The 21,750-nt window shown below is 33.0% G+C and overlaps 1 protein-coding gene across 9 annotated transcripts in view; it reads left to right on the forward strand.

Moving 5' to 3' along the window:
- MYO9A (myosin IXA) overlaps nt 1-21,750 on the forward strand; it is a 282,647-nt gene that overhangs the window by 146,635 nt on the left and 114,262 nt on the right. For all 9 annotated transcript variants that reach the window (XM_045795282.2, XM_087856814.1, XM_045795281.2 and 6 more), the window contains 4 exons: nt 3,535-3,610; nt 12,573-12,716; nt 14,527-14,566; nt 19,325-19,447. In XM_045795282.2, coding sequence (XP_045651238.2) covers nt 3,535-3,610; nt 12,573-12,716; nt 14,527-14,566; nt 19,325-19,447 — 383 coding nt within the window. The remainder of the gene's footprint in view (nt 1-3,534; nt 3,611-12,572; nt 12,717-14,526; nt 14,567-19,324; nt 19,448-21,750) is intronic.

A 21,750-nucleotide genomic window follows, 5' to 3' on the forward strand; every position in this document is an offset into this window, starting at 1 on the left:
TATTGTATATATATATATATAAACAATTGTATATACAACTTTGTGTTTATCATTTGTTTCTTGATGGATGTAAGAGTTATATACTGTTTTAAGCTATTGTGATACTGTTTTAAGCTATTGCGAGGAGCCCTGTTATAAACATTCTTGTTCAAGTCATTTTGTGTACATATATTTTCATTCCTCAAGTAAAACTTATGGCTGGTTACTGTGTCGTAAAGTAGATATGTTTAATGTCATTAGGAAGTATCAAACTTTGGTACCTTAAAGATATTTCATTTTCTTTTGACGTACATTATTTGTGATGATAAACTCAGATATCATCCTATTATAATTCTTTCATATCTAATGTACCTTTTTCCCCTCTGGGTGCTAGGCATTTTCTCTTTGTTTTTTGGGTTTTAGTAATTTATGAGTTCCTAGATATGATTTATATTTATCCTCTTTGGGATTTGCTGTACCTTTTGGACCTGTGCTTCAATCGTTTTTCATCAAATTTAGGAAATTTTTGGCTAACATTGTTTCAGAAATTTTTTCTGCTGCAATTTGTTTTCTTTCTGGATGTCAGTTACATGTTTTTCGAATATTCGATATTGTCTCAGAGATTCCTCATCCTCTGTTCATTTTTCTTTTATTTTTGTTCTTTCATTCTTCAGATTAGATAATTTTTATTTATTGATTTCAGGTTCATTGTGCTGTTTAAATTCTTTTAAACCCATAGAATGAATTTTTTGTTTTTAGTTCCAGAATATCTGTTTGGTTCCTTTTTACAGTTCCCAGTTTTCTCTTGAGATTTGCTGTCTGTTAACTCATAAGACCATCTTCTACTTTAAGTCACTGAACTTATGATAGCCATTTTAAAGTTTTTTTTTTATGTTAACCCTAGCAAGTTGGGGGATGACGGGATCTGAAGCTGTTAGAATGGGATCAGAAGAGAGGTGCACAAGCCTTCATTTTCTGAGTGATCAGTTATAAATGTTCAGTATATTAGTCCTTATGCCCTCTTAATGTTTAAAATATTTAATAATTGATGCTGAAAAACATCACACCGAGGGAAATAAGAAAGTCAAATAATACGCATTAAAGAATTACCCTCAAAGAAACACCCTATTGTGTTTGCAGGGAAGATACTCCGAGAAGAAAATTTCCTGAGTACTTTACAGTATAGTAAGAAGAATTTTAGAACGTGAATCCAGTAAAGCAGTAGCACAAATTTAAGACTATAAAATATCAGAATGATATTGAAAAGAGGTATTGAACTACTAAAGCACTCAGAGGCATAAAGCTACATCTGTATGAGCTCAAAAAATAGTGGAAAATAGCTGAAAATTGAATTACTAATATTGAAGAAAGGCCTGAGATGATTATGTTTCAATACATGGAAGAAAAGAATAGATACGGAGAACAGAAAAAGATAATTTGTCATAGGGATCATTGGTACCCATAACTAAGGAACTGATTAAATAAAATAAAAACAATTCAGTATATAAGTAACTTTATAAAGTTACTCAAAGTTCTAACTGAATTTGTTGATCACAAGATATATTTCCAGTAACAGTACTGGAAATTCTCCTGGGAATTTACTTAGGAGTAGAATTGCTGGGTCCGATGGTAATCCTGTGTTTACTTTTTTGATGAACTGTTAGAGTGCTTTCCAAAGTGACTGTATCATTTCATATTTCAGCAGTTATATAAAAGGTTCCAATTTTTTCATGTCCTCGACAACAATTATTATCTGTCTTTTTTGATTATAGCCATCCTGGTGGGTATGAGGTGGTATCTCATTGTAGTTTTGATTTTCATTTCTCTGATGACTAATGATGTTGAGCATCCATGATTTCATGAACTTATTAGCCCTTTGCATGTCTTCTTTGGAGAAATATCTGTTCATATCCTGTGTTCATTTTTAAATTGGGTTGTCTTTTTACTCACTTCTCAGAGTTCTTTTTATTTTCTGGATTCAAGTTCCTTATCATGTATTTGATGTACAGACATTTTCTGTCATTCTGTGAGTTGTCTTTTTACTTTCTTGATCTGTTGTCCTTTGAAGCACAGTAGTTTTAAATTTTGATGATGTCCAGTTGGTCCATTTTTTTCCTTGGTTGCTTATGCTTTCGGTGATATACCTAAGTAATTGTATTGCCTAATTCAATGTCAGAAAGATTTACTCCTATATTTTCTTTTAAGAGTTTTATACTTTCAACACTCATTTTGATTTTTGGTTCAACTTCATTCTTTTACGTGAGGATATCTAATTTTCCCAGCACCATTTTTTGAAAAGATTATTCTTTTCCCATTGAATTGTCTTGACACCTTTGTCAAAACTCATTAGATCATAAATGTAAAGGTCTATTCTGTATTCTCAGTTCCTTTCCATTGTTTATCTTTCTTTATGTCAGTACCATACAGTATCAATTACTCTATCTTTGTAATAAGTTTTGAATTCGGAAGTGTGAGTCCTCCAACCGTGTTCTTGTTTTTCAGCAGTGTTCTGGCTATTCTGGGTCCTTTGCATTTCCATATTAACTTTAGGATCAGTTTATTCATTTCTGTAGAAAAATGATGCTGGAATTTTAATAGAGATGGCATGGATCTGTAGATAAATTTAGGGAGCATCACTAACTTAGCAGTAATTAAGTTTTCCAATCCATGAGTATGGATGGTATTCCATTTATTTATGTTTCTTTTAATCATGTTTTGTAGTTTTCAGTATAGACCTTTTATACTTTTTAAAGTTTATTCTTTTTGTATTATTTTGATGTTATTATTAATGGAATTGTTCTAATTTTACTTTCTGGTTGTTTATTGCTATTGTATAGAAATAGAATTGATTTTTAAATATTGATCTTAAATCTTATAATTGTGCTGAATTCTTTTATTAGTCTTAATAGTTTTTTGTGGGCTACTTAGGATTTTCTACATACAGGATTGTTCTTGAATAGATACTTGGACTTCCTTTCCAGTGTGTCTTACCTATATTAAATGTTTGTGTGTATATGGTGTTATGAAAATTCATGGCCTTATGTGTATAGAGCTTCAACATTTATCATATGATTTAAAGTAAATTATAACTTAAAAATATTGGTAATACTTAATAAGAAAATAATTTGTTGTTTTTGATTCTCAGTGTCTATAGGTAAAATTAATTGACCTCTGAAATCTATAGTCCATGTCAGCAGTATATTTATTGCTGAAAAATGATGCAAAGGAATCATTAGGAATTTTTTGAATATTAAAATAATGAGCTTGTGTATTTCTAGACCTTCAACCCAGTTATCCTTCATTTCCTAATAATGTTTAAATAAGAGAAGAAATAAGAAGATTTATTATTTAATTCCCTAATGGGTTTATTGTTGGCTAAGTCAGATTTGTAAGTAACAGTCATGGGACTTGGTTCATATTAATATTTAGACATTTCTGGTGTGTTTAGCAAATATTTACTATTGAAGCACGTTAATTTTATTTGTCTTAGAAAAATTGTTTCATGTTTAATTTCTTTTAGTATTGATTTGAAAATGTCTGCTTTTTATTTGTTAGGTATAACCCGGAAAAATCCCAGAACACCTCTTTCTGATCTCCAGGGCATGAATACTCTAAATGAAAAAAACCAACAGTAAGTATGTTTGGTTTATGTTTTCAAGGAAGTATAGAAGAAATAATGAGAATTCTTATTAATACTTTTTTGTGTTAAAAAATATGAAGAAAATCAGGGCTAGTTTGTTTTTGTTTCTTGATGCTTTTAAAAATAGTGTGACAAGGTTTGATACTGGACTAAATAATGTGTGTGTAACTAGTCACAGTACTGTTTGCAGCAGCATTAGCTATAGTAAGAGGTAAGACTGAGAGGATTTGAAATAGTACATAGTAAGTTTGATAAACATGTTTAATGGGAAGCTCCTATTCAGTCTTTGTACATTAATGCAGGTAGCATTTGATATAAGAGAATATACAAAAACACACATGTACATTAGGAAGCATACCAACAAAATGAACCTATCACCCAAGTTCAGAACCAGAAGATTTTAGTATTACTGAAACCTCCTTTATCTTACTTTCTAATCACTCTGTCCTCTCTCCCCTCACTACCCAGAATTTTATGTTTATCATTACTGTGCTCTTAAAAAAAAGTTTTACAGTAAATGTATGTTTTTCTAAGCAATAAATTGTCTTTTGTACTTTTTGAGTTTTACAGAAATATTGGTATATAGTATGGTGTCTTCTTTGACTTTTTTTCCCCTTCACCAATATTCATCTAAGATTCATCCATCTTCTTGCATGTCGTTTTTTCTGTTTTGTTGCTGTATTATATGCTGTGGAGGAGTGGGAAGTTATTTAATGAGTACAGAGTTTCAGTTTGGTTAAAACTGGAGATGGATAGTGGTGATGGTGATAGTTGCAGAGCAGTGTGAATGTACTCAATGCCAGTATACTCAGTGTACATTGAAAATATTAAAATGGACAGAGAACAGATCGGTGGTTGCCCAAGGCTGGGGTAGGGTATAGGCAAAATGGATGAAGGTGGTCAAAAGATACAGACTCCCAGTTCTAAATAAATAAGTCCTGGATAAGTAATGTGTAGTATAGTGACCATAGTTAATAATACTGTATTATATATTTGAAAGTTGCTAAGAGAGTAAATCTTAAAAGTTCTCATCACAGAACAAAAAATTTATAACTGTGCGTGGTCATAGATAGTAACTACACTTATTCTGGTGATCATTTTGCAGTATATATAAATATTCAGTTCTTTTGTATACCTGAAACTAACAAAATGTTATGTGTCAATTATTTCTCAATAAAAAAGTAAAATGGTAAGTTTTATGTTATGTATTTTTTTTAAAGATTTTATTTATTCATTTGAGAGAGAGAGAGAGAGAGGGAGCATTAGCCGGGGAAAGGGGAAGGGGCAGAGGGATAAGCAGTCACCCACTGAGCGCAGAGCTGAACCATGGCTTGATCCCAGGACCAAGATCATGACCTGAGCCGAAGTCAGACACTTAACCAGCTTAGCCAGCCAGGCACCTATTATGTGTGTGTGGTTTTTTTAAAAATCACAATAAAATAATTATGTGGCATTAATATACCATAATTGATTTGCCCATCAGTGGATATGTGGGTGGTTCTTTTACCATTACAAATGGTGCTACTTTAAACATGCTCATACCAGTCTTCTGGTTCACCTATTATTACATCTCTGGGATATGTACTTAGTAGTGGAACTGTTAGTTCAGTAGGATATGTGCATGTTAGTTTTATAAGATAATCCCAAATTGTTTTCCAAGGTAGTTGTACTAATGTACACTAACAATTGCAGCTGAAAGTTCCCTTTGCTTATTCCTTGCCAGCACAACTGATGGTTAGACTTCTTAACTTTTGATAATCTGGTGGTTATGAAATGGTATCTTAAAATTTGCTTATTAATGATGTTGAACAATTTTTATATATTTTATAGCCATTTATGTATTTTGAAATGCTCTTTGCCCATATTTCTTCCTTAACAAGTATTCTTTATAAATTTTATGTACTGGTCCCATTTCAGTTATATGTTTCAAATGTGTTTTCTGAGTTTGTAGCTTATCTTTTTACTTTAATGGTGCCTTTTGGTAAACAAAAATTCTTAAATTTAATGTGGTTAAATATATTTTTTGTCTCTGATTTGTCCATTTTACAGCTTGTTTTAAAAATTCTTCCATAGTCCCAAATCATCCAGCCAGATTTCCCTCTAAAATTTTCTAATGTTTATCACCATTTCAACCCCAAGCTGAATTTCCTCTAATCTTAAACAGATGCATCTTGACTCAGTTTTATTTTCCCCTGCAAATCTGTCCTGGCATTTTTTTAATGTGTTCTAACCTAGGTTTGTCACATTTGATATCTTCCTTTACCTTTGTATTGGGCATTCTTTTTGTCATTCTTTCTGCATCAACTTTTTTCTACCATTTCTTCCTCTTTTATGTCTACTTTGTAAACTGTTATGGAGCATATCCTCTAGTAGCTCCCTATGAAAATAAGTATGAGAGGAAAATATTTTGGTTCCTCCATAACTAAACATGCTTTTATTCTGACCTCACACTTGATTGATAATTTGCCTGTGTATAGAACTCTTGGTCAGAAATAATGTTTCTTCAGAATTTTGAAGACATTGCTACATTGCATTTTAGTTCTAACTTGCTAATTTCTGAGGCCTTGTTTTAAATAGCTTTATTGAGATGTAATTTACATACCACAAAGTTTCACTCATTTAAAATATATAGTTTAGTGGGGTTTGGTGAATTTAAGAGTTGGCTAATCATCCTAAAATCTAAGTTAGAGTATGTTAATTGCTCCAAAAAGAAACTTCCTACTCTCTAGTTTCTCTCCATTCCTCATATTCTTGCCAATGGTAGGGAAATGCTTATACACTTTTGGTTTCTACAGAGGTGCCCATTCTGGAAATTTAGTATAAATAGAATTTTACAACATGTGGCCTTTTGTGTGGTACTTTTTTCACTTAGCATTTTGTTTTCAAGGATAACCCACATTGTAGCATGTGCCAGTAGTTCATTTCTTTTTATGGCAGAAGAGCATTCCATTGTATGGTTATTTTGTTTATACATTTATCAGCTGACAAACACTCAGGTTTTCCCCTTTTGGCTGTTAAAAATAATGCTCCTGTGAACATTCATGTACAAGTGTTTGTGTGGATATATGTTTTCGATTCTTTTGAGTATGTACTTAGGAATGAAATTTCTGGGTCAAATCTCTGTGTTTTGTTTAACGTTTTGAGAAATTGCCAAACTATATTTCAAAGTGGCTGTGACATCTTACATTCCCCCTGGTAATAGATAAGGGTTCCATTTTCTCTTTTGCCAATATCTGTTATTGACTGTCCTTTTAACTGTAGCTCATTGTGGTTTTGATAAAGGATTTCCCTAATGCCTACCAACGTTCAGCATCGTTTCATGTGCTTATTGATCATTTGTATATCTTCTTTGGTGATTCATATATCTTCTTTGAATAATTGCTTCCTTTGCTCATGAAAATTTTGGGGGGGCATATATTCTTCTTTCTAAGCATAAAAATATAATTGTCTTTAACAAAACTGTTACCAAACACTATTGTATTTAAATATAATAATACATGCTAACATCATTTATGCCATTAAATATTGTTCTACAGCATGATTTTTAAAAAAGATTTATTTATTTATTTTAGAGAGAGAGACACAGAGAGAGAGAGAGAGAGCGAGCAGGGGGAGGGGCAGAGGAAAAGAATCTCAAGCAGACTCCCCCCTGAGCACGGAGCCCCCCTCCCCACAATGGGGCTTGTTCTCATGACCCTGAGCTGAAATCAAAAGTCAGATGCTCAACTGACTGAGCCACCCAGGTGCCTCTACAACATGATTTTTAATGACCTCATAGACTTCCATTGGGTGGTTGTAACATAATTTATTTCACCTGTTTCCAATTACTGGTTATTTAGGTTGTTTTTAAATTTTTTTATATTGATGAGAATTTTTGTAGTTAAATTTTTGCCTGTTTGATTAGTATCTTCTGTCCTTCTTAATTAAAAGGTTGACCAGAAAGAAGCAAGTTACAATAAAATTTTAAAGATATTGTCCTGCCCATCTGAAAAGCATAGTTTAAAAAGAACTTATGGAAAAATATTTTAAGGTTCCATTCCATTTTTCAAAAGCAGGAAGTTTCAAAAATAGTACAGAGGAAAAAATAGTTCATAGAGTATCGTGTACTTGCTTTGCCTTTAGCATCCCTAAGTGACATCTTAAATACTGATAGTACATTATCAAAACCAGGAAATTAACATTGGCACATTAATATTAACTAGGCTACAGTTTTCACCATTTTTAGAAATCTGCAGGTGTGTCCCTATATAGATTTTTGCAATTGTACCCCATGTATACATTTATGTAACCAATGCCACAATCAAGATACAGAACTCCTTCATCATCACAAAATTCATTCATGCTGCCTATTTGTATTTACCCGTGTCCCTGTCCTATCCTCTAGCAACCATTAGTGTGTTAGTCATTTTTCTACTTTTGTTATTTTGATAATGTTATATAAATATAATCATGTTGGATGACACTGTTAGGGAGAAAAATCTTATGTTCAGTAGCTGGGAGCCTGTGAATTAAACTTATAAGAGACATATTAACAGGAGAAAAAGCACATAATTTTTATTAGTATTTTATGTGCATGAGTATTCACAGAAGAGAAGTGAAACTCAAAAAAGCGGTTTCACACTTTGGGGCGTATATACCCTTTTTATAAAGGAAAGAGGGTTTGGGCTTTAAGGGATGGTAAAATGTGGGGAAGTGACTAGGGAATATGTGGGGGAACTAATGGAAGATGAGGGTTATTTTAGTGAGGCTTATTTAAGTAAACTTATCTCAGTTCCTACTCTCTTACCTCAGGTGATAAAAGCTGCTCTCCTTTTCCTAATAGGGGAGAGGGAAGGACTTTCATAAAGGGAAATTTATGCCCTGCTTTTAGGGGGTTAAGGGGTAGAGAGAGAACTGACTCTTCCTGTATCTGTTGATTCTTCTTGGTTCCCTTATGTGAAAGTAGCATAATTTGGGGTGACGTGTCCTAATTCCTTTCATGACTTTGAGATTAGTTCTTTTCACTAAACATGGGGCTTAATTTGTTAGGTTATTAAACGTATCAATAGTTGATTTCTTTTTATTTCTGAGTAATCTGTTTTTTAGTTGGGTTGTCTTATTGTTGAGGTGTAAGTTATTTATATATTCTAGATCTAGATCCCTTATCAGATGGAGGACTTGAAAAAATTTTCTTTTAGTCTGGGAATTGTCCTTTCACTTTTCTCATGGTGTTGTTTGAAATGTAAAATTTTTAATTTTAAAGAAATCTGTTTTTCTTTTTTGTTATACTTTTGTTATATTTAAGAAATCATTACCTAAGAGTTTTATAGCTTTAGCTTTTAAATTTAGATCTATGATTTTGAGTTGGTTTTTATATGTTGAGAGATAGAGATCCAACTTCCTTCTTTCACATGTAGATATCCAGTCACCTTTGCACCATTTGTTGAAAATACTGTTTTTTTTCCCCTGTCGAATTGTCTTAATACCTTTATCAGTCAATTGACCCTAAATAGACGTGTTTATTTCTGGATTCTCAACTCTATTCTATTGATATATATGTCTTTCCTTATGCCAGTACTACATTGTCTTAGTTACTATAGCTTTGTAACAGATTTACAAATCAGGAACTATAATTCCTCTACCTTTGTTCTTTTCAAGTTTTGGCTATTCTGGGTTCTTTGCATTTCCATGTGCACTTAAAGGTTATTGTTATTTTCTGCAAAAAGGCAGCTGTGGTTTTTGCTAGAGGTTGTGTTGAATCTGTAGATTAATTTGGGGAGTACTGTCATGAAATATGTTTTCACTTATTTAGATCTTTCATTCTTTCAACAATATTTTTTAGTTTTAGTGTACAAGTCTTATACTTCTTTTGTTAAATTTACTTCTCTAAGTATTATATTATTTTCATGCTGTTATTAATGAGTTTTTTGCTTTTATAATCAATTGTTCATTGCTATTATATAGAAATATAATTGAATTTTTAAACCTTGCTTAATTCATTAGTTCTAAGTTGTTGAGTGGATTTCTTCAAATATTTTGTATGTAAGATCATGTGTCATATGTGAATAAATATAAATTTACTTCTTTCCAATTTGGATGTCTTTTATTTATTTTTTTCTTACTGCCCTGGCTAGAAATTTCAGTACAGTGTTGAATAAGAGTGGCCAGAGCTCACATTCTTGTCTTATTCCTGATATTAGTGGGAAATATTCCAGTTTTTTTAAATCATTAAGCATGATTTTTTTGTGTGTTTTTTTAATAGATGCCCTTTTTCTGATTCTTGATCCTTTGTATGTGACATCTCTCCTCTGTACTTAAGTACCAGAATCTTGTAGGATCTGTGTAGAAACTCTTTTTTTGGGTCTTGAGTCTACTTGATCTGTTTTATTATGACTTTTCATCTTGTTTTGTTTTGCTTTATAAGAAATAATCCTTTTACTTCCTCATCTCTAAATCTGTTATTAGTGAAAAATCTTGAAGTAATCCTTAATTTCCGCTTTCTCATACATTCCCCATTTGGTCCATCTGCAAGTTTCATTGACTACTATAAAATGATACCCAGAATCTCAGTGTTCCTTATTCCTTCCAATGCTGTTGCCCTGGTATGGATTACTGTAATAGCCTCCTAAAATAATCTCCCTGCTTTTATTCTTGGTCCCTCAAACAGTTTTCAATATAGCAACCAGATCATTATTGTAATATAATATATAAATATGTAAGATATAAAATATATTTTAATATAAAAAAGCTGAATCATGTCAGTGTTTTGCTAAAAGTCTTTCTTTGTCATTCTTTCTCATTCCCATTAAAAGCCAAAAATTCTGGGGTGCCTGGGTGGCTCAGTGGGTTGGGCGCTTGCCTTTTGGCTCAGGTCATGATCCCAGGGTCCTAGGATGGAGCCCGGTGTCAGGTGTGTTAGGCTCCTTGCTCAGCAAGGAGCCTGCTCCTCCCTTTCCCTCTGCTCCTCCCGCTCATGCTCTCTCTCTCAAATAAATATATAAAATCTTTTTAAAAAATAGCTAAAAATTCTTACATATCCTAGAGGGTATATGTAACATGGCTTCCTCCTCCTTCTCTGACGTGGTCTACCATTTTTCCTCTGTTTATTCCACTCCAGCATTGTTGATTTATTTAATATATCTCAGATTCATCAACAGAATTCTTGCCTCCCATACTGTGTGTTTGCTCTTCTCTCTGAGTAGAATGCTCTTTTTCCAGATAACTGCTTGATTTGCGTTTTTATCTCCTTTACATCTCTGTTTAAATGGAGTCTTATTCGTGGGGCCTCTCCTGACTTCCCTATTAAAGTTTAGCATCTTGGCATTATTCTTATATGTTTAAAATTTCTCCTTAGCACCTATTATCTGACATGCAGTATATTTCTTATGTGTTTATTGTTTGTTTTCTTCCATTTGAATTTAAGTAATGTGAAGATGCTAGAAAAAAATTGGCATTAGTTGGTGCCCAATAGATATTTTTGAATGAGTGGATATATTCTGCATTTTCATCGGTGTTAAATTTTTAATTTTTAGGAGCTTTTCATTATTTTGTTTTCTCAGTTTTTAAATTTTTTCATAGTATCTTACTCTATAGATGCAATACTTTCTCTCTTCTCTAAAAATATTACTGACAGCTTTAAAAAATCTTTTTTTACTTCAAGTTGTTTATGCCATGATTGTTTTGGTCTCTGTTTCATGCTAGGGGCTTTCATCAGATGTCTAGCGAACCTTGGTCAGCTGTTCATATTCATATTGAAACACTAAAAAGTTAATTGGAATCTGATTAGTTGGATGTGTTGTAATGTCTAGAATATACCAGTATATCTTTGGGTCTTCCCTCTTGGGCTGGTCAGATTCCACACAGAAGTTTATTTTTATTTTCTTCTTGAAGGATCTAGTCCCAGCTGCCAGCATTCAGGAGCCAGTGGGGTAATAGGACCGACTGTCTATTTTCAGTATTTTCTTTGACTTTTGTTAAGTATACCCATCCCCAGTTGTGCCTGGTGCTGTCTAGTCCATGGACTTTCTCTTTCATCCTCTTGCTTAGATAAAGGAGGAATGGTCATCAGGCTGCATGGAGTTCTAACTGCTTTTAAACTGACTTTCACCTATCGCTCTTGTTCTTAACCCACCTTTGCTACCACTTCCACAGGTACTTGGTACGACCATCTCTGGAGCCTTTGGGAGTTTTGTAAATATGGATGCTTCTCAGTCTTCTTCCACAGCCAGAAAGTATAGATTGCTTTCTATATCCATCTGCTTTCCATATTTCAAAACTGTGTTACTATTGTCTCTTAGTATATAAGAATATAAGTGTTTATTCCCTTAAAAATTATTTTATTGATTCTCACAGGTTTCTGGAGGAATCCAAATATGTGACCAATTTGTTATCTTTACCTGGAAAGCCCCCTATTAATTCTTCATATTTTAATCACTGATAATTTTATCTGTTTCGTTCACTCCTCTATCTCCAGTGGCTAGAATAGTAGTGCTCAGCCCATAAAAGATGCTTAGTAACTTTGGTGGATATGTGTATAGGAAGTGAGTGTGTGAACTCCCAGGAAGAAATGAAATATTCCATAGAATGGGGCAGCCTATTAGGATTGTTAATTCCTTCAGTGCTATTTGCAAGTTCTAAAATCTAACAAAGACAAAAACCATCACATTATGTATAATACATTATATTATTTACTGATTGTAAATAGTTTAATAAATTTAAAGATATTAGCTGTATTATATGTTCATCTACGTGCACATTTGTATTTGAATGTACCAGAATCCATAGGAATTCTTTGTTCTGAACGAGGAAAAGGTTAGTCCAAATTGATTGGTAATCTCTGTGATAAAATTATTTTTTGCTGGTTCAGCTTTTTTTCTAAATTTTGACTTTAGTTTTAGATTTTACTTATTTAAGCAATTTGGAGAATGTTAGATGTGTCTCAGTTAACTAAAGGAAATTGTACTTAATTTTACAGAGATACATTTGATATTGCATGCAACGGCAGAACTGGGATTCGTCAGAGCAGACTACCAAGTAGCACCCCTTTGCTGGATAAGGATGGGATATTTGCTAATTCAGCTAGCAGCAAACTCTTGGAAAGAGCGCATGGAATTCTCATGTTAGTATTGATCAGAAATGTGGATTGCTTTTTATGACTGGTTTAAAATTTCTGGCTGAAAAAGAAGAGACAGGTGATGGTGAATCATTTTCATGAGGAGAATTTTGAGCGAAACAAGTGAATCAAAAGTCGTATTTAGAGCTGTGAATCTCATTCATTATGAAGCTGGTGGTTTGTTTGTTTTCATCTCACCAGGAGAATCATGGTTGGATGTACTCATGGAGATGATTATTACTCTTTGACAGACCCTACCTCCAAATAGAGAAAAAAGCTTTACATCTTTTTAGGATTCCCAGTCTTGAACCACAATTGTCCTTTAATTTGGACAATCCTAACAATTTGGACAGTAAAATCCCGTATAAGATGGTGACTGGGCCTTCCAGAATGTCAGGTACAACAGCTCCTGTTTCTGTTATGGTGACTTGAATGTCAGATCTAAGGGCCCCATCTCAAAGAAAATTGGCTTTGACTTTTTGTAATCTACAAGAAGCACTTTGTGAGATGTTTATACAGAGTTCAAGAGCCTGCGTTTCTACCAAACAATAAACTGAAAGAACCATGGAAAAAAATAAAATGGTGACTGGGAGCCCATATAGTGACATATAACCTTTATCCAGCCTGACATTCCTCATGACCTGATTATAGGACTGTTTTGAAGGCATAGATATAACTATGCAGGTTCGACCAGTAAAAAGTTCTTAGCTCCCTGTATCCACATATTTCAGACACTATTTCAAAGCATATTTTTGGGCCACTAGCTAGATCTATGACTGAATTGGATTCTTCATTCCCTGTCTAAGTCAATGCTTAACAGTGCTAATGGGCTCAATTTGTATAAGTCTTGCTATACTTCAGAATTGTAAATTAACTCATTTAATCCTTACAATAACTTTAAGACGGTGGTATTATCATCCTCATTTTACATTATTACATTCTACATTATTTTACATTAATGTGAATTAAAGAAACCGAGACTTAGAAAAGTTAAAAATCTTACTCCAGTAGGCTTTAGATTTAGGTAGAGTGTAGATTCAAGCTCAGGTCTTTCTGACTCCCCAGCTCATGTTCATAAGTCTTGGGCATTATTCCTTTTCTTTATCTATTAAAAAAAAATCCTGATGTAAATATAATATTGAATTATAAAGAAGAAAAACAGAATTTTTAATTTCTTTTTTTTTTAAAGATTTTGTTTATTTGTCAGATAGAGAGAGAAAGAACACAGGCAGGGGGAGTGGCAGGCAGAGGGAGAAGCAGGCTCCCCCCTGAGCAAGGAGCCCGATGTGGGACTCAATCCCAGGACCTCAGGATCATGACCTGAGACGAAGGCAGACACTTAACTGGTTGAGCCACCCAGGCATCCCAAGAATTTTAAATTTGTATAATGGGAAAGTCATAAGTATTTTGGTAAATACATTTTAAAAATACATGAAATTAGGCATCTATTTAAAGTCTTAAAATGACAGAAACAAAGTTTCCATAGGTATAAGAAAGTGAAACTTTATTAATGTCCAAAAGAAAACAAAATTTTAGTTTTGAATGTACAACATTACAGTACTGATTATCAGGCTTAAATCTGTTTCTACCAACATTACAGAGCAGGCATTTCTTTTCTCGTTCTCTTTTCCTTGCTTGTTTTTCATTCCCAATGGTGCTTGCTTAGTTGAATGAGTATTTTCATATAGAGGACCTGTATCTTGGAAATGGGTATATATAGTCTGTTGTTTTAATAGAGACCTGGAAATCATTCATCTGTACAGTAGTTTTTTCTAATAATTTCTAATTTTTCAAATGTAATGATTTGTCTGTATAGGAGAAACAAAAATTTCAAGTCCAAGCCTGGCCTTCCAAAGGTGAGTATTATGAAAAACTTTTTTCTGTTGGTGCCCTACACCATAATTATTTTTTTTCTTACTCATGCAAACAGTCTATAAATAATCAAAGATAAGCAATACCTTATTTGTACCCAAAATAGGTATTAATTTTGTGTAATCAGTTAAATCCATTTTAGAAATAACACTGGATGTGAGGAAATGGCCACGTTTAATGGTTCAGGTAAATATTTGTGATATATCTCGTATTCTAGTGTTTGAAAAGCATCTGAATTATAAATGTTAATTTTTGTTAAGTAATTGCATCTTTACATAAGATCTTTTCATTTATCCTTAAGCCAGGTTAAGGTGAAATTTTGAATTTTACCTGATTTTAAATAATTTCTAATTAGTGCTTATCTAACTCATTATCATTAGCACTAGTCAGCCAAGGATTTCTGTAAAGGTCCAGATAGGCTCACGGTCCTATAGTCTCTGTTAACTACTTAGCTGTGCTATTGTAGCACAAATGCAGCTATAGACAATATGTAACTGAATAAGTATGACTATATTTCAGTAGAACTTTATTTTTGGACATTGAAATTTGAATTTCACATAATTTTTCACGGGCCATTAAATATTATTTTAATTTTTTTCCCATCATATAAACTATATAAAAACAGTGGATAGGTTTTAGCCCATGGCTCTAATTTGCCTACCATGATCTACATAGTAGATTTTTGGATGGTATTCCAAAAATATTTATTGAATTTACTAAAGGAAGAAAAATCTGTTTCTTTCTCTTTTACCATCCCACAGAAGGGATCCTGTCACTTGTAAACTTTTTGATGAGTTCCAGAATTTTTAAAAAACTGAGAAAGAGCTGTTTATTCTCACAATTCTCTAGTTCAAAAAACAAAAAAATATGAGGTTATTATTTCTTCTACTTAAGCGTCTTAGGTTTCCAAAGAAAATGTAATGCACTGCTTATGTGGTTTCTAGTAGTGGTAAATATTGTTTTAAACCACAAAGCACAAGAAAATTTATGTTAAGTGGTTTGTAATTATATTCTTATCATGAAAAGATGTTATGTAGAGAAAAAGGATACCACTTTCATTATCAAACATCTTATCTTTTCATGTGTTTCTTTTTTCGTTCACTGTCTCTTTATCCTTTTGTATTTGTTTCAAGTTTTTTTTTAAATTCTAGTTAGTTAACATGTAGTGTGCCATTGGTTCCAGGAGTAGAAATTAGTGACTCATCACTTACATAGAACACCGAGTGCTCATCACAGGTGCCCTTCTTAATACACATCATCTTATCCCCACTCACCTCCCTCCGTCAACCCTCAGTTTGTTCTCTATAGTTAATAGTCTCTTATGGTTTGCTTCCCCCCACTTCTCTTTTTTTTCTTCCCCTATGCTGTTTTGTTTCTTAAATTACACATATGAGTAAAATTGTATGGTAGTTGTCTTTCTCTGACTGACTTATTTCGCCTGGCGTCATACACTCTAGCTCTGTCCATGCGTTGCAAATGGCAAGATTTCATTCTTTTTGATGGCTGAGTAATATTGTGTCTGTCTGTCTGTCTGTCTATCTGTCTATCACATCTTCTTTATCCATTCATCAGGTGATGGACATTTGAGCTCTTTCCATAATTAAACTTTTAGTAATTTGAATGCCACCACTGGGTCTAGCTATTTGCACCATTCTTTTTAAACTTCATATGGTTTAAAAATATTCATGTTGGCTCCTCCTGAAGTAAAAAATTCCATTCAGTTATCAGTCACTGAATTGTTGTAAATAATGTTGCAATAAATTGTTGTAAATAATGTTGCAATAAACATAGAGGTCCGTATATCTCTTTGAATTAGTGTTTTTGTTTTCTTTGGGTAAATACCCAGTAGTAGAACTATTAGAGCATATGATATTTCTATTTTTAATTTTTTGAGGAACCTCCATACTGTTTTTCGTAGTGGCTGTACCAGTTTAGGTTCCACCAGTGGTGCATGAGGGTTCCTTTTTCTCCACATCCTCACCAACACTTATTATTTCTTGTCTTTCTGATGCTAGCCATTCTGATAGGTGTAAGGTGCTATCAGTGTGGTTTTGATTTGCATTTCCCTGATAGTGAGTGATGTTGAGCATCTTTTCATGTGTCTGTTGACCATCTATATGTCTTCTTTGGAAAATGTCTCTTTGGTTCTCTGCCCCACTTTTTAATTGCATCACTTTTGTTAACCCCTTAATGGATATATCATTTGCAGGTATCTTCTCCCATTTACTTTGTTGCCTTTTCGTTTTGTTGATGGTTTCCTTTGCTGTGCAAAAAGCTTTTTATTTTGATGTAGTCCCAGTAGTTTATTTTTGCTTTTGTTTCCCTTGCCTAAGAAGACATATCAAGAAAAATGTTGCTAAGGCTTTGAGTAGTATGAGCATTCTAACAATATTAATTCCTCCAATCCTTGAGTATGGAATATCTTTCCATTTATTTGTGTCCTCTTCAGTTTCTTTCATCAGTGTATTTTAGTTTTCAGAGTACAGATCTTTCACCTTCTTGTTAAGTTTGTTTGAAGATATTTTATTCTGTTTGGTGCAGTTGCAAATGGAATTGTTTTCTTAATTTCTCTTTCTGCTTCTCATTATAAGTGTATAGAAACAACTGATTTCTGTATATTTTATATTCTATAACTACTGAATTCATTTACTTCTAATAGTTTGTTAGTCTTTAGAGTTTTCCATGTATAATATTATGTCATCTGTGAATAGTATCCGTTTAACTTCCTCTTTACTAATATGGATGCCTCTTATATTTTTGTTGCTGTTGTCTGATTGCTGGGGCTAGGACTTCCAGTACTGTGTTGAATAGTACTGACAAGAGGACATTGTTCCTGATTATATGGGGTATTTTGTCAGAGTAGTTGCAAATATTTTTCTGTGTCAGTAAATAAGGTTACAGTATATTTATGAACTGTATACTATTTAGTTGTGTGGCTAAAGCATACTTTATGAAAATAATTCCATATAATTGCATATCTCTGTTGTTTTTCACTGTTTTTTGAATACATTGTCAGAAATAACTTTCAGATCTTCTTTGATAATCTCCTTAAATACGTATAAGTAAAATTGTTTATTAGAAAAGTTATACTGATCTGCATTCCTAAGAATGGTGCATAAATAGGTCTGTTTCTTTACAATCTCGTGAATACTGGGTTTCGTTAGTCTTTGTTATGTTGTCAGTCTGACATACAGAAAATCTATTTTTTTAATTTTTAAAAAAGATTTTATTTACTTATTAGAGAGAGAGAATAAGTGGGGGGAGGGGTAGGGAGAGAGGGAGAAGCAGACTCCCCACTGAGCAGGGAGCCCCAACGGCAGGCCTTGATCTCATGACCCTGAGATCACAACCTGAGCTGAAGGCAGACGCTTATCCGACTGAGCCACCAGGTGCACCAGCAAATCTCTTGTTCAAAAGAAATGTACTTTTCTTTGATTATAAGTCAGGTTGAATAATTGTCATTATGTTATTTGTCATTTATACTTTATTTGAAAATTGCCTGTTTCAAGTCTTTTGTTCATTTGTAATTGTGGGATGAATTTTTAAGTAGTTTTTTATAGTTCTTATGTACAGATAATAAGTTTTTGTCATTGTTGGAAAAATTTTATTTAGTTGCATTTGTTAAAATATGTATTGTACTTGTTGCCACTTGAAAGTTTATATTTTAAGTGTTTATATTGTCAAAATTAATATTTTTAGACTCTTAAATTTGTCATGTTTTTAACTCAGTTCTGTGCTTTTCATACAATAAAATTTTTAGTACTTTTTGAATGACATTATATAGTTGTACATATGTGTAAATATATTCTTTCCGTGGACAAACTCTGCCATAAATATGGTATGGTTTTAAAAATTGTGATTGGCTACAAAAGCTCTCAAATACTTTATTAATATCCTATTTTGTATTCTTTAGTTGCTTTATGTATAACTCCTGTCTTATTATCAAGATTAGTATATCAGGATCATGGTTGATAGGGTTGATGTTTTGTTTTTTTCTGTGTACATTTCTGGCTTAGGTGCTGTAGCCATAGGATTGAATTTAATTTATTGTCTCTCTGAGTTAGGATTCAGTTACAGATAACAATAATTACTGTGGGTATTTTTAAGTAGAAAAGGACTTAATTCAAAGAGGAGCTTACAAAATCGTTAGAAGTCTTAAGAGTTTCAGAGTATTAAAACAGCAGTGCAGAACTGACCCCAGCTGCAGTCAGCTAGGAAAGCAGGAAACTGCCATTCTAGCTGGTGGTTCCAGGCACATACTACCTGTGGTGTGATCCAGGAATGAGGAAGGAGCTGCTACAACTATTGGGTCCAGGGCTAAGGTGCATTTCCTAGAGTTTCAGTGACCATACAAATTCCTCTGCCTCTCAACTCATAAAGGTAGTACCTGGACATTGGGATCACAAAAAGCTAAAGTCCTTTGATGTGTATGGTTGTCAGAAGAAACAGAAGCTAGTAGTCAACGTCTCTGTTTCAGTTAGATCTTCCTAGATTCACATGTGGGATTTTAAATGATAAACTTAAATTGCATCGGGAACCCAAATGCAAGAGAGTTTGAGAAATGCAGTTTTCTTTTTAGCTGGAAAGCTTCTGCAGGAAAACAGGAGGGTAAGATGGATGTTGAATATCCAGTCTCCACAGTCATTATACCTAGGTGATAATGAAAACTGGCTTATAATTTTGTTTTTCCTGTTCTTTGATTAATTAATGTGAAGAATTTGATTTTTCTCGCTTCATTTCAGCACTTGTTAGAGGTAAATTCTTTAAAGCACCTGACAAGACTGACGCTACAGGATCGCATTACCAAGTCTCTTCTTCATTTGCACAAGAAGAAGAAACCTCCCAGCATCAGTGCCCAGTTTCAGGTTATTTCTTATTTTACCTTTTTATAAAAAAAGGTTTTTTAGAAAGAGGAATCTGTTTCATTCAGATTGGCTTTGAAAAGTCAAGATGATCTGCAAGATACCTGAATGGAAAATGATTCATATGACTTAAAAGCCATATTATAGTGGTCATTTTAGAGAGAAGTAACAGGGGTGGAAAAAGTCAGCTGCCTTTCTTTTTCATCCTTTCATATGTGGGTAGTGGATATCCCAAAGAGTAATTCATTGTTTTCAGTGTGAGGAGACAGGCAGCAGAAAATTGATACTATAAACAAAACCTGCCTTTAAGCCTACTGCCCAGATACAATCACTGTTAACATAATGTGTATGGTTTTTGTCTATATATATTTTAAACTTCATGCTACTGCCATCTTTATTTAACTAAATGGGATTTTAGGTAGTTTCTGGTTTTATTTTAGTTTTATATACATAGAAATCCATTTCCTTTTATTGTGACTGGGCATTTGGCAATAAATGTGATCATAATAACAATTACATAACTGTCAAGTTGACTTTTATTCTCTGAACATGCATCTGTGTCTTAAGTTTTCTACAATACCCACATATTGGCTTTATAATCAGAGGAAAAGGTGTTTAAAAGGATTATTTTTTCAAAGATAGTTTGTTTATAGCAGCAAGAAGCAGATTGGTGGTTTCCTGGGGCTGTGAGCAGGAGCAGTTATTACTTGCATATGGGCAGGAGGGAAATTTCTGGGGTGATGGAAGATTTCTACATCTCACTCATAGTGATGTTTGTACAACTATATAAACTTACTAAAAATCATTGATGTGTAGACTATAATGGGTACGTTTTTATATTATTTAAGTTGTATTTCAATAAAATTTTTAAAAACAAAATGTCATTATTAAGAGAATGAAAGTGCAAGCTGCAAGGTATGAAAATATACTAGCAATACATCTGAAAAGGACCTTGTATATGGAATATATGAAGAACCACAAATCAATTTTTAAAAAGACAGATACCCTAATTGAAATGGGCAAAAGTCTTGAACAGCCAAAACTTGTCTGATACCAAAAGATATAATCCAGAAGGCCAGTGAGCCTATTAAATACCTGCCCAACATTATTAGTCATCAGAGAAATGCAAATTAACTACATACTTGTGGGCATGGCTGAAATAAAAAAGACTGATAATACAAAGATTTGCGGGGATGTGGAGCAACCAGAACTTTTATACACTGCTATTGTAATATAAACTGATGCAGGTATTTGGAAAACAGTTAAAAGATGTGTAGAAGAATACCCATAGCAGCTTTATGCATAATAGCCCAAACTGGAACAGATAAATCTTCAATGGATTATTTAGTTGTGGTATAGTCATATAATGGATTACTACTGTATAGCACTGAAAATGTATGAAATATAATTATATGCAACAAATACAAACTAGTACATAGTGTCTATGTACTAGTACTAGTACTGGTGTCTTATATGAAGTCATAGAGCAGGCAAAACTAACCAACCATCTTAGAAGTCAGGGTAATGGTTACCCTTGGTTCAGGTGTGGAGGTAGGTAACTTATGTACAGTGACCTTGCTAAATTCAATGGGATGGGGTAAAGAGGGGCTTCTGAGGTTCTGGTAATAGTTTGTTTATTGAGTTGGGCTTTGGTTACAAGAGTGTGTTCCCTTTGTAAAAATTCGTCAAACTGTATACTTATGATTTAAGCATTTTATTTTATGTATTTTATACTATAGTAAACATTTCTGACAAAAAAGAGCACTTAAAAGTAAAAAAGTAGTATGTTGCTATAACATATATGACAATAGTAGTAGGAGTCTAGATGGTCATAAGGTTTCTGAGTTTTACTTGAAGTCCTAAAATATAAACTCTGAATAGACTGTGACAAGTTAAGTTTGCATATTATAATCCTTAGAGCAGCCACTAAAAAATACTACAAAGAAATAGAGAAGCCAAAAGATAAATAGAGTACTAAAAAACAAAATATGTTATCTGACCATAAAATGGAATTAAACCAGAAATCAATAAAGGAAAGATAACAATCCCCAGATATTTGGAAAATAAAAAGCAGACATCTAAATAATACATGAGTCACAGAGGAAGGAAGATTTTAAAAATATTTTAAATGAATATCAAAGTTTGTGCAGTATAGGTAAAGCAGTGCTCCAAGTTTCATTGATAACATTAAATGCTTTTAATGAAAGGAAAAAGGTCTCAAATCAATAGCATAAGCTTCTATCTTAGGAAACTGGCAAAAGAAAAACATACTAATTCCAAAGCAAGCAGATGGAATAAAATGATAA

The sequence above is a fragment of the Ursus americanus genome, chromosome 28 (assembly GCF_024610735.1).
Source record: "Ursus americanus isolate L20-20 chromosome 28, mUrsAme1.1.p, whole genome shotgun sequence".
In the NCBI taxonomy this organism is placed as follows: Eukaryota; Metazoa; Chordata; class Mammalia; order Carnivora; family Ursidae; genus Ursus; species Ursus americanus.